Consider the following 13612-nt stretch of genomic DNA (forward strand, 5'->3'; position numbering starts at 1 on the left):
GAAGCGAAGGAGTGATCACCTTGTCTTCATGTAAGTAACGATCAAGATAACGCTGCAGAGAACTAAATCAATACGATGCAGTGTCATATGCACCATTGGGTGCGTATAAGATTTAGAAGAAGAAGAAGTGTATTTACAGATCTTACGACCTATTAGGGTTGTTTCATTCACTCAAAGTCAATCAAAGGATAAATACGACTTCCGATATAAGAGTAGTGTGGTTGTCAATCATGGGGAGAATGGTGAATGTTACACGTGTATATAATGATCACTTAAATAAGCAAATGACAGGTCGTATGCCCTGTAAATACCCAAACATCCAAATTCTTCTTTAACTATGTTGAGAAGTTAATGATGGCTAATTTAAATAAAGCACATTTAATAATTAAAAAAAAAACATCTCAAGGGTGTTTCGATTGATTTTCCGCGAGGTGGCTTATTCCGTTTCTTAATTAGGCGGTTGAATAGAGATGGGACCGCTCCGCGTGACGCGCCGAGACGCGGACAGATGCAGGTAAGGTATCGGCGCTCGCGACCCTACGCAGGTTCACGGGTGCGTCGACCTTCTGACGTCACGCGGCCGGCCGGACTGCTGCCGCCGCGGGCGCTCCAATGGGATGCACAATTTCCAAAGCCTTCAGTTAACGTCAAAGGTGTTACGATAGTTCATATGGTAGAGCGATAGAGCGGATACTGGCGAAACTATTATATTCCATCAATTATCAACCACCAGAAAGACGAGTCAATGCTGTCAACTGCCAAATAGTATGTCATTTAAAACAGCCGTTACATAATTGCAACTAGTAAAGGGGCGGGGTCGAGTAACACTCGCAAACTAGTAATCACACACTAACCCCTCCGTACGTAGTGCCCCAACCGTGGGGCCATCAAATATCAGGTCAGATAGCGGCCCCACGTTTGGGACGTAGTGATTATTTCAAATTGACAATATTTATGGATTATGTGCGTGGCGTATGTTTAAATGTTGATATTCAATCTAAAAACCGCTTCTGTACGTAAAGGGACCAGAATAAGAGATAAATGATAAAACCATAGTAATGGTGGTAGGCCGGACTATCTCCGAGAGACGCGGCAAATAGACCGGTCACGTGTGGCGATAGGGGGGTTTGCTGCACCTGGTAATAGATGGAACAAACGCCAGAGGACGCCCCCGCGTGGATATGGGCTGTTCAACGTATGAGGAGCTGAAGAGGGCGGCGTAAAATAGACCGGAATGGCGAAGGTGTCATTTGTGTCTGCAAACCAATCCGCAGGATTGAGACCACAATAGATCAAGCTAAAAACTGGCCCGATTTGATGCAGTGCCCTATGCACCTTAGGGTCCGAATGACAGTCAGAGCCGTGTTACATATTAAGTCGTAAAAAAATTATGTTATTTCGTAGAAATATTGACGATTCTTACAATATTTCGAAATGATTCTCTCTAAAGAGGCGCTTACGATATTCCGCCAGGAAAGGTTCGATATACGGACACGTGCAGAAGGAAGACTACTAGAGTGGATAAAATTTGCTTACTACGCCATAACATATTTCGCAACCGAGTTTATAGTTTTCTGTTTATGACAAAATATTATTGCACAAGCAATACGAATAAAAATAGCAAACCGAGCGTAACAATATTATTCCTTCGCTATCTTGATGCATAAAAACATTCAGAGCCTCAATAGAGCAAGGACATCCGAACATATAATGTAATAAATGACAGAGGTCTCCACAGATATACGTGCAAGTGGTGTATGTAGGCACCGGCCAGTCAGCGGTTGGGCGCGCGATAGGTTCCGAACAGTCGGCGGATGGGCGCACGGTGGGCACCATACATGAAAATACTACGTGGCAATGCCCTTAATATACATTTTCTGGAGTGTATTTTCCTATGTGCAATGGCTTTATTATAATACTCATCGTAACAGGACTCCGTTATATTTATTAAGACTATCGCACACATATAATTAAAAGCTAGTCGGTTCATTTCCACATTGACAGGCATCTTCAGACTGGTAAACATCGCGGGAATAGTACCGAAAATAAACACGTTCTACGTTTATTTAGACATGTATATTGCCACGCGATCGGGTAATAGTATCGATAGGAAGGAAGGACGGGGCATACCAAAACTGATAACTAGGCATGGACTATTAGAATGGCAGTTCTGACAGACTGTATGTACAGTGTCGGTAATGACCCAGATATGATCGAATATAAAAAATAATCCGCGATGCGCGCGGCGGGGAGGAGGCGGGGGCGGGCGGCAAGGTCGCGGGACCCGGACGGCGGGCTCGGGGCCCCGGGCTCCGGGCTCCGGCGGCGGGGCGGGCAGGACGAGGCGGCGCGCCCGAAGTCCTCGCATCGGACCACTATACCCTGGCAACGCGCAAAGAGGAGGTTCCGCCATTTCTTGCGGAACGAGAGACAGACACAACGTGCCGAAGTGAAAGTGAGGTTGTAAATTCGGAGCTATTATACTTTGAAGTGTAAGGTGTTTACGCTAGACGTGGGCCGTTCGCGAACGACCGGATTTCAATGATCGGTTCATTTACACTGATCGCGTGGCCGGATACTAGTTTTGAGTTTGGCTTTCTGCTATTCCTCCTCTATTTCCCCTTCCCACGAAGGAGTAATGTCTTCCTTTGCACGGGTAATCTGTATTCCTTCAAACACGTTCCATTCCTTTCCCAGGTCTGGGGCGCGGGACTGATCATCTTCGTATAAATAATGATCAAGTTAACACCGAATTGATTCGATGCGGTGCTCTATGCACCATTTGGGTGGAGATATAAAAATAAACACTTATATACCTGCTTAAGAGCTTACGAAACAGGCTAAACTTCTTTCTTTTTCTATTTCTTCTATTAACCGCTATCCGCACTCAATGATGCAAAGGACACCGCATCATATCGACGCGGTGTCTTCTTCAACTTTTTATATTCAAACATTTATAGAAATACAGCCAAAATACTTATAGAAATACAAAGAAGTCCCGATTTATTGCTGAAGTTTGGCATCAAGTACATTTTTATCGTAAAATCTTACCACGAAAACACACAATAAAATTATAAAGTATATATACATCAAAAGCAAAACCGTAAGTTAAAAAAAATACATAAAAAACAGTTTAAAATAAATAAACTAATAGAACATAATATGAAAATCAATACAAGAAAACCGTCATTTCTAAACTAATTTTTAAAACACGGTTGATTTTATTTTTTACTACTTTCCGTTATGTTAAAAAGAATCGTTAGGCACTTTTATAGGATAGACCTATTGATCAAACAAAATTTTATTTTTGACAGTCAATTGAACCGTTTGAAGCAGCTCGACGGGATGACAGATCAACTGTCACATTATGTTACACATTTCTACTTGAAATTTTAGATCAGTAAGTTCGTGGGGCAAATAATAAACCAAAGCTCGTCAGAGGATTAGAGTATAACAATATCTGCTAAAATTGGTCCGAAGACGAACTAATTATATATTTTTAATGTTTAACAGAGGCGATACGAGAATAGCAATCAGTCTTCTTCTTCTTCTCTGCCTTACTTCTCATTACTGAGGGTTGTGACCCTTGGCGAAGCAATGATTCTTCTCTAGTTATACATCGACTGCGCTGCACGTAACGCTCCAACCACTGAGGTGCCCGCTGCTGTCAGTAATAAGCAGGTAATGATAGTAGGTTTGCGCGTTTGGCTAGTGTGCTCGAGGCCCCGGGTTGGATTCTCATGGAAAACCAAATAAATATGAGTGATTTTTCACTTCTATATTTTTTAACATCACCTAAACGCTCATCTCCGCGGAGTGAAAGGCTTTCTCGACGCCGCGCGCCGGCACCGTGAGATTACATCTACGCGTGATTACCTTTCCAAGCCATACACACTACACACACATACACACACCGTGTCGCCTGGTTGCCCCATACCGACCACACATACACACGCACTGCCTACTAGCTACTAGACTAGACTAACTCGCAATGAACCGAGGAAACGATTAATAAGGGAATACGAGATAGTTAATTCGGACCTCCATTCCGGTACAACGTGACACCCACACACCCACTCCATAATCTCAAGTTTAGCTCGTAAAGCAATGGCAAAAAGCGACAACTCAATTTATGTGACTTAATAACGCCATATTGTGTGTTTGTAGGGTATAACCGTTTAGATATTTGGAAGAACAGACTTAACGGGAAATATACACTAGCAGCTTAAAGCTGTCGGGGTCAACTGCCTTAAACTGCCGCAGTCGGGGATTCTGCGGTTTTCATTCAATAAGATCGTTCTCGTATTGAGCAGTCAGGGTGCAGTCGTTTTTTCATCAATGTACATTTTTTGTACATGATGTTCGAGAAGCATAATTCAATCATTTTAAAATCCATTTCTAGTTTTTTATTGATAAGAAAACATGTTATTTTTTTGGAAAATAAACATCCGATTATTTATATCAACACCTGAATGTTTTCTGTTTTTTTTAAACCCCCGATGGTGCAGTAAACATTATTCACATGGTTTGCTGATGATGAGCTTAAGGTACCAGGGTGCACATGTGTATGTATTTATATATTTACATAAAAAATTGGTTCAATTATTTATTTTTTTACAAAAATGTTAATAATATTAGTATACAACCACTCACCGAGATTTTTATGTCTACCGGTTTCAGAATTGTTTCTAAATTGGTTCAGCTTCGTACTTTTGTAAAACAAATAATATAGCACTCTGTACACGCGGAATGGGAAATATAAGATTAAGTATCGTCGACGTACATTCTACTCGACTAGATGTTCTCGGAACGCATTCCCCTTTTCCTACGCCTACTCGAACAACGATGGTTGTTTTGTCTGTAACACCCGACAACAGGTATATCGAATAACAAAATACACATCGATGGATTCGACAATAATGTACATAAATGTTCATTCAAATGAATCCATTGATCTCGGCAGTATATTCGTGCAACAAATGTATCTAGTCGTCCAACGTACCTGACCTGTACCTACTGCCGACATGATACCGTTTAGACTCTAGATTAGTAAATGTTTACGGTACGTCGGGTGGTGAGCAGAAAGCAGATGAGCCAATGGGATTCATCCTGAGAAAAAAACAAACCAATTCTCGTAGTTGGATGTTATAATTAGGCACTAATCACTTGTACTACGAACGGCGAGTGGAGCGTAGGTACATCATAGTATTTTCACACACATATAAATAAATGGTTAAGGTAAAATAATTTACCATCAACTTTTTGTTTTCTATAAGTGGGTGTTTTGTAACTCAATCTGATTCGTAATTTAAAATAATTTCCCGATTCATCACCTCTTTTCATTAGCATATAATTTTTTAAAAACAGGTAAATTTAAGGAATTAAATCGTTCTTTTTCTAGTACCAATCTACACGAAATAGTGCATAAGGTACTGCTTTACATTTACACATTTTTATCTTGACCACTTATCACGCGAAGGCAAGGTGATCGGTCCTGCGCTACGGGCATTAGTCCGAGGTGATATTAAATACATTTTAAGAATGAAAATAAACACTTATTTTGACCATGTCAGGAATCAAACACAAAATTTATAAAATTTGCTACAAAAAATAGATTACTTCTAAAACCCATACATTTATTTTCAAAACTAAACATTATTAATAAGCTTGAAAAAAAAAGGTTTTTAAAAGTAGTCTTAATGAAATTTGATTCGCGGTAATCCAATTTCATTAATATACAAGTTTAATAAGATGAAATATACATCAAAATACTGCGGTACGGTGCCCTTAGCGATTTACCATATAAACAATACAATCTGCGATTACTTATATTTATAATAAAGAATGCTTGACACTGGCTACGGGCGGGGGACAAGTTACCCCCGAAGACGGATCGCCCGCCGCCCGCATTCGCACAATTTACGATCGCGATAGTGTTACGGCTCCTAAATACAGTTCCTTGTGCACCGTTAGGGGCGGATAACGGAAATTACTAATTGGAATTATTATTTTTGGCGAAGAACAAAGCCAGTGTTTATCAACAATAAGAAATAAAGGCGATTACGCAATGTAACAAACCTTTTGTTAGACGATTATCTAGAAAATAAGTTACCTACATGACTTTGGGCTCTCTATTTCTTCTCCTTACCGTTTTCCACACCCAACAGTACATAGGGCACTACATCGTATCGACGCAGTGTCACCTTGAATATTAATTATTTACACGAAAGTCAGATGATCAGTTGCCGGGCTGCAGATAAGGGTGAGGTTCCGGGCTCGACTCCCAGGGAAGTGGAGAAACAACTGATTATTCCTCTTATATTTATGAAATATCACTTTGGACTGGTTCTTGAAAGACGGAACTGAACGCCTCGCCTTAACGTAATTACGAGCGAGATAACACTGCGTCGATGTGATGGAGTGCCCTATGTACGGACAAGATTAAAAGAATTCGTTGCGAATATAATCAGTAGTCCATCGTGATATTCAAAAGTTTAAAGATTTTTTTCATTGATACCTTAACATAGGTCAAGAAGTTTATTGAAACGGAAATAGGTACGGAAGTTTGGCTATTTACAGGACATGGCACCTATCCCTGGCTGGTTCGAAATAATACATTAGTTTACACACCGTGTCACACATTCTTTCCATGTTCTTTATTTTACCAATTTCCTTGTCTTTTTTTCGATGGGAGTTGCATTTATTATTTACCTTGTTTATTATGTACGAGGTTTATAGATCATAACATCGATTTTTGTTTCTTCTAACTAGAAACATTTTTATGTTAATCTGTGTTGGGAACAGGAAGAACACACTAATGTGGGCCAATCAAACTTGTCAGCATTTACCCATTGCTGGGAGAAAAGCACGTTGCACTCCTCGGGAGAAGCCGGACTGTCGAGTGTCGCCAACGGGCCTTCCTTCCGCCGGAAGAGGGTTCGGCATTTTGTGTCCAATTACCTTGTCTATGTTGAGATATAACAATAAAAAAATCTCGCTATGAATAGCTCCTAAATTGAGTGAAATCTGACATTGGGACAATATTGCGAATTAAAAGAAAGTCAATTTCCCAATAGTTACAATGTTTTCTGACGCAAAATGTAGTAAACGTTCGTGAGTTAGGTTTCAAGTGGCAAGTATATCTCGTCATTAATATACTACGGCAGTATGACAAGTCGCCTCGTGCCCTCGACACGGCCCGACTTCCGAGATTTTCTCCAGACTTCTGGAGATGTGATGTTTTTACGTGTTTTCCGCATACAGTCGAGTCTCCGCACTATGTCCAGGATGGTACACCTGCCGACTTCATCGCCAACACCACATTCAAAGCCTCGAATTGTTTTCCTCTCGGACTTTTCGAGTCCAGCACTCGACATCATACATAATCATTGAGAAAACTAAAGTTTTTGGTCGCGATTTTTCTATATTTTTTTAAACCAGACGACTCGTAGCTTTCTTGGCAATACCAACACTCATCGCTGATGAGAGAACCAATATACGCGCGAATATAACTATCATATACGTATTTATTTTTAAAGTTTGCATGGTCAAGGTTTATTTACTTTGTATCTTTAAGAGCTGTTAGGATTAGTGATAGAAATGTACTTGCGCAAAATTAAATGCAATTACACGCCGATATAAATAGAAATACAATTAGAAGACTGCAGTAAGAATATATAATAGGCAAGGCGTAGGAAGTAGGAGGGGATGATATGATGGACAGTAGGATTCAGAGGAAAGATAGAAATGCTTCGGACCTTTCTCGAAGGTGGCTAGAGACGATGCATTTTTCGGGTGGACAGGTAATCCATAGTCTGGCAGCTCGGGGCAGTGCGCGAATTACTGAAGAATGATGCGTTACGGCGGGGAATGGAAAGTGTTCTCGAGTCATAATAACAACTTTCAATCAGTCGCATTATCATGAGAAAGGAAACATCGGTTAAGGAAATTGAAGAAACAGCAGGCAGCTACTATGGCGTAGGACGTATTGCGGCTAACGCGGATTTGTGTTTACCGAACACTACTTCGTAAAGTTCACTTTGGGAGATTACTGTACCGAGTACTAACTGTCAATGCGAAGGCCGGCGATTGGTCGCTGAAATAAACATGGCGGTATTCTGCACGACGCCGATTGGTCACGTGGACTAGAGTGTAATTTGCAAATATGCGTAGGTACCTCTACTTCACGTACCTCTCAGAAATAAGAATGTTTCTACAATAATTATTTTAACGCGTATGATAATATGACAGTAATACATTACCGATCGAACGATAAATTGTAACTTAGGTTTTATTTATTCAAGTATGAATTATCAATATTGTATTTTTGTTCAATGCGTGTATTCGATATATAGACTCTCACTGCACTTGTTTTCTTTTTATCTTGTAAAAACATCGGTAGATCGCGTAAATAATCGCTCTCCAAGAAACTTTAGTGAATACGTTCTTATTGTTATTATTTACTAATATATGACTGACGGTTAGGGGCAGCTCCCCTTAGACATTTGGCGAGTACCGAGAGCTCTAAATTTAGCATCGGTCGGCTCGACGATCGGCGAGGAGTCAGGATCTAGGGGCGGCTCGGGCTCCAGGGCGGGCGGGCCCGAGCTGGTACGCTGGTACTGCCGTCGCCGGAGGAGCGCTCCCTCAGGGCCGCTGACCGTGACAGGCAACGGTAAATATTTACACGCGACACGAATAACTATCGATTGTGTAAGAAAGCGAATCGCGCGGGCAACGGGCAGTTAGCGGCGGCAGGTACCGGGCGGGCGGAAGCCTCACGGGGCGCGGGGCGCACGGCGCCAGGTGGCCGGGCGCGCGCCCTCGGAGCCGCGGCGGCCGCACTTGACACACGCCTGACACATTCGGCGCGCTGGGAAGCGGCGCGATAAACAATTCGGCCCGAGACGGTCGGGAATGATCCGACGCGAAATACGGGGCGAGTCGAAGCGACGACTTGTGCCGAGATCCGAGCGGCCCGCGAACTAGGGCACCGTTCTCCGAAGGTGAGATTCACGTACGGAGTAAAAAGATACGGGACTCGGCCTTCTCCTCGTGACGAGCGCTCCCATCACCCCGGAGGAGATCGTTCCGCATTTTTCGGAACGCCGAGGCGTTAAAAGGGAGAGCGATCGCGGAACGGTACGCGGTACCGTATTTCGAAATACCTCCGTAAGTCGGTTAATCTTCGATGTAAAAGTGACTTACCAAGGCGAAGAAGTTTGTGTGGCAGTCCTCCAAACTGGCGCCGTTAGTTTGATGGTTTTGATGCGTCATGGTAGTCCTAAACACTTCATTTTCGTTTCACGACACTTAACACCGATATTAATTAGAGAAAACCACTAAAAATTTAGAAATTATCGCGAACATCCAGAGGAGTTTTCACCTTTCAATGGCGACTGGAAAATGGCGGATACAATACAACAAGCCAAGCCGAGAGTCCCGCTGTCAAGCGGTAGAAAGTGGAACTGCCAATAACAAATTACTGGAAATTGACGTACTATCGTTTCGCTACCCTCTTCTCGCGTATATTGAAAAACAGAGATAGCGCAATCGTCTGTAACTTTATGTTGGTACCGCGGACGAACTGACGTAAAGTTCCTGCTTAATATAATAAAATAAAAATATTCGTGCCTCATCCTCCCGTGCCTTCGCAATCCGCGATCGCCCTAATTTATTTTCAAATTTCTTTAATTAAAACATCTCAATTTGTATCATAATTTGCGGATCATGGCGAGTATTTTGAACCGTTTGAAAGATATCATACCTGTAATTCCTAATAATGTATGTATACGGTTTTCAATTAAAATAAAATCTATTATTTTGAGCAACCTCTCAAAAGTTCTCTCTTTCAGGTTAATTTTCGTCTCATGTCTAGAAAAGTAAAAAAACAACCGAAACCACGACGTACCGGGAAAAAAATATCTTCCATGAACGAATCTCTCGCTGCCAGAGGGTATGTTAACCTTCCAATTATTTGATTTTTAATATTATATAAGTTATCAGTATCGTTATATCAGTATGGGACGTTATCTACCGGAATATAAATTTATAATGTCAATCTCGACTGTTATTTTTAGGTTCCTGAGACCCCTAAAACCGTACGATCCACCAACAGACGCCGCAGACAGGTTGAGGAGTATATTCATGAGCGCGGGAGCCAGTGCAGATCCCCAAGTACCTCTAGAGGATCCTGCCGTTAGATTTAATATCCTGAACAACTGCTTTAAAGAATTCGGTCACGGGGTTCCCAACTCTTCCTTGAACACCATAGAAACAACTGGTAAGACAGTGTCGCGTTCGTGCAATAGTCCTCCCCGCCCATTAATCCCAATTTGCTAGACAATTGTATAATTCGTAACTCGAGGTGTCATAGTATAGTGCTATTTATCACATTTAGATATAGCCACATGTTACGTGATGATTCATAACTATTCTATTTTATTTTACGTACAGTTTGTATGATGCATTACGTTAGAAATAATCAAAATTGCAGTCACTCTGTTTATGCGTTTGTTTCATCATGTGGTGGGTGAAGCGACCACTAGCTGCGAACCCTTGCGTAGAAAAGAATACTCGCAATTAATGAACCTGCGAATAGCTTGTAATTATCCTTACCATCTCATTACACGGCGCATGTTGTCACCACAAGAAAGTAAAATAGTCTGCATACCGTGTCACCCTGAGAGAATATGGCTGCTTTACTTTAGGTCACCTCCGTACTGGAGGTCCTAGACAGTTTACTTATTTTGTCACCACTTTTATCCAGTCACTTGATCTTCAAAAGCCCAGGACTGAAACTACAGGGACATTCTCACAGAAGTTATACAAATCGTTTCTAGTTAAATAAAATCATGAAAGTTGACTTCTATTTTTCTACCTATTTCACCATTGAAAACTTATTTTAGTACAGAATTGAAGTATTTCTACTACTGCAATATCAAGAATATTCCTTGTTGACACATTCGTTTAAATGAAAATGAACATCATTTACAACCTACCATTGTAACACCCAAAGTCTTGCCTATAAAAAAGGTTTTGTTGTTGTTAAATACGATTGTAGATTAAATAAATAGATACCCTCTAATGATAATGAAATGCCGCGAGAACATAAGTCTACACGGATTGATTTGAAGAATATATATATATTTTTTTTATATGACTTAATGTATTGATTATAACCAGGTATTTATCAACAGGTGACATAAAAAGATTTTACGAAACTCCGGTGAATACGACGGTTCCTCTGGACGCTATGAAGAGTATGGATCTGCCGGAGAATCTTCATATCCAATATGACTACTACAGATTCGATCCAGGTAATAATAATCCAGGGTGATATTAAATACACTGAGTTTCAAGACCATACTCATAAATTTCACCCGGTTAAAAAAAAATCTATTTATGTTGACAATCTCGTTTTGAATTTTGATCATACTTTACTTTATAGTAATGTCTTATTTTCCAGATATGCACCAACTAGTCGGAATGGGCTAGCTAATCTGACTTATTGGTCACTTTACTGACTACTTGTACAGTTAAAGAATAACAAATTAATTGTATTTTCGTAACCATAATGATTTGTTTCAGTAAGACTAAACAAAAATATTTTAATCAAATTAATATAAGCGCTATCGACGAAGTAGGCACACATAGTAAATGTCTTATTCAATTTACATTATGCTGCAAAAAAGTAAGCTTTTGTGGTCATTCTGGTAGAGGAAGATCTTTTTTTTCTCACCATAAATATGCCCCGCTTCTGAGAAAGGCCTCTTTAATAACCAGTTAAGCCGACTAGTCAGCCGATTGATCAATTTATAAAATGGTCGCTTAGTCGATAGTCAAATCGAGGATGATCTGGAAAGCTCTCGATAGTTGGAAAAGTGCTGATGTGACCAGATAATAAAGCTGACTGGCCTCGCTTTCCACATCGCTGGAAGGTCACTATCCGACCGTCACGAGGAATATACCGAGAAGCAGTCCGTAGTCGGTGCATTTCTAATAATTTCCATCTATATTGCATTAAAAGTGAGCTAATCTCGAATAATGTTACAGAAACAGACACCATGTCCAATGGAATATCCGCCTTCCCCAAGTCTTCCACCATAGTCACCGGTCTCAAGTACAAGAAGAAGTACAAGGGATATAATGCCAAGAAATCTTGGCCTTAGACATTTAGATACATATATCAATGAGTAAACAATGTTGATTAGTTTTATATAGTTTTATTATCATTTCTTATATCAATTACAAAATTGTGTTACAGAATATATAGTTTGGATTCGTGATCTCTTTGGTTTGTTTCTTTCTCCGACTATTATTACATAACACAGTACTCGGATAAACAACACCGCTCCGGTGACAGTCCCTCTCTTCTCTTCCCCAATCCCCACTCCCCCCTCGTGCCATTCTGCTTGTCTAGTTCATACTGCTTAACCCGAATATCCTAGTCCCTCGTATGTCCTAATATCTCATCAGTCCCAGAGCCCCGAGGAGTACGGATGAGATACTGTGTTTGAGCATAGCAATAAAAATAGGACTGGGAGTGAGTGATATCTGTAAACTTCTTCCTATAATTTACTGATCTTGTAATTACACTTGCAACAATTTCAATTTTAATGAAATATCTATTTGTTTTTGCACCAATGGTTGAAGATTACTGAAACCTACTTACATATCAGTTTTATCACATTTGATAAATCCAGTATCTATATATTTCCAGAGATTTGAACACTTTAGTATAAATATTATTTCTAACCAGATTTTTTATAAATGTGGATGACCATCTTAAACTGTGCAAATAAAGAAAATATTGTACATATAAATTAAAAACGGTATCCACAAATATATCAAACATTTACTAATATATACTATCTTAATTCCTTTTTGTTCTGTACATTTGAGCGGTATTGTTTATTTTTCGTATGTTTTACACTTTCATAGATAATTAATTTATGGTAAAAAAAATAGTTACATATTTGATTTGGATGATCCCAGGTAAGTATATCAAAATAATCACAGTTTGCTTCAACAATCTCTTTCATCAAGTTTCAATAAAATACTTCGCTCGATTTAAAATAAGCCCTCGGGTACAAATAACCAGTGGTGGGATTCAACCCGTTCGCTAGAACCGGTGCCTAAAATTTATAGAGTTCGCCGAACCGGTCCTTAACCCTTTGTTGTCACTCAATATTCTGATTGAGATCATGTATCGGAGCACGCTCGGCTTACTTGGTCCGCCACGTTGTCAAAAATTTGAGTCTCACGAAGAGAAAAAAATATTGGAAGGATGAAAAAAGTGGTCACAAAGAGAAAAACATATTGGAAAGATGAAAAAAAACAGTCATTGCACTTAGTAAAAAGAATATTGTGAAAGATGTATGCTTCAGCATTTGGAGCATTCTCAGTTGTTATGAGAATGTTTGTGTGCAGAATAAAATACGAATAAATGTAAAAATAATCTTTTTAGGGGGGGGGGGGGTAAGGTTAGTATCTAAAAGGCGAACCGGTTCTGGAAAATTTTGAATCCCATTACTGCAAATAACCCTTACAAAGCTGTGAATGTGAAAAAGTGCCCAATAATAAAATAAACACTCGATAGATGAACTTCACA

At 40.1% G+C, this 13612-nt stretch overlaps 2 protein-coding genes across 5 annotated transcripts in view; one reads left to right on the forward strand and one right to left on the reverse strand.

Annotated features, from left to right (window-relative positions):
- The window catches only part of skd (mediator complex subunit skuld), a 63972-nt gene extending 54623 nt beyond the window's left edge, over nucleotides 1–9349 (reverse strand). For all 3 annotated transcript variants that reach the window (XM_088259589.1, XM_088259588.1, XM_088259590.1), the window contains exon 1: nucleotides 9208–9349. In XM_088259589.1, the coding sequence (XP_088115715.1) occupies nucleotides 9208–9276 (69 nt within the window). In that variant the 5' untranslated portion in view covers nucleotides 9277–9349. The remainder of the gene's footprint in view (nucleotides 1–9207) is intronic.
- On the forward strand, nucleotides 8758–12287 carry mRpL50 (mitochondrial ribosomal protein L50). Of its 2 annotated transcripts, none has more exons than XM_088259592.1 (5): nucleotides 8758–9005; nucleotides 9855–9955; nucleotides 10080–10282; nucleotides 11199–11318; nucleotides 12055–12287. In XM_088259592.1, exons 2-5 carry the CDS (start codon nucleotides 9870–9872, stop codon nucleotides 12168–12170), a joined length of 525 nt encoding a protein of 174 aa, XP_088115718.1. In that variant the 5' UTR covers nucleotides 8758–9005; nucleotides 9855–9869; the 3' UTR covers nucleotides 12171–12287. The 2 variants fall into 2 exon arrangements, with proteins under 2 accessions (XP_088115718.1, XP_088115717.1); XM_088259591.1 differs by lacking the exon at nucleotides 8758–9005 and adding an exon at nucleotides 9646–9783.
- The last annotated feature ends 1325 nt before the right edge of the window (nucleotides 12288–13612 follow it).

Source organism: Brachycentrus maculatus, unplaced genomic scaffold, assembly GCF_059751285.1.
Source record: "Brachycentrus maculatus isolate JH-2025_06_01 unplaced genomic scaffold, ASM5975128v1 h1tg000118l, whole genome shotgun sequence".
NCBI classification, from domain to species: Eukaryota; Metazoa; Arthropoda; class Insecta; order Trichoptera; family Brachycentridae; genus Brachycentrus; species Brachycentrus maculatus.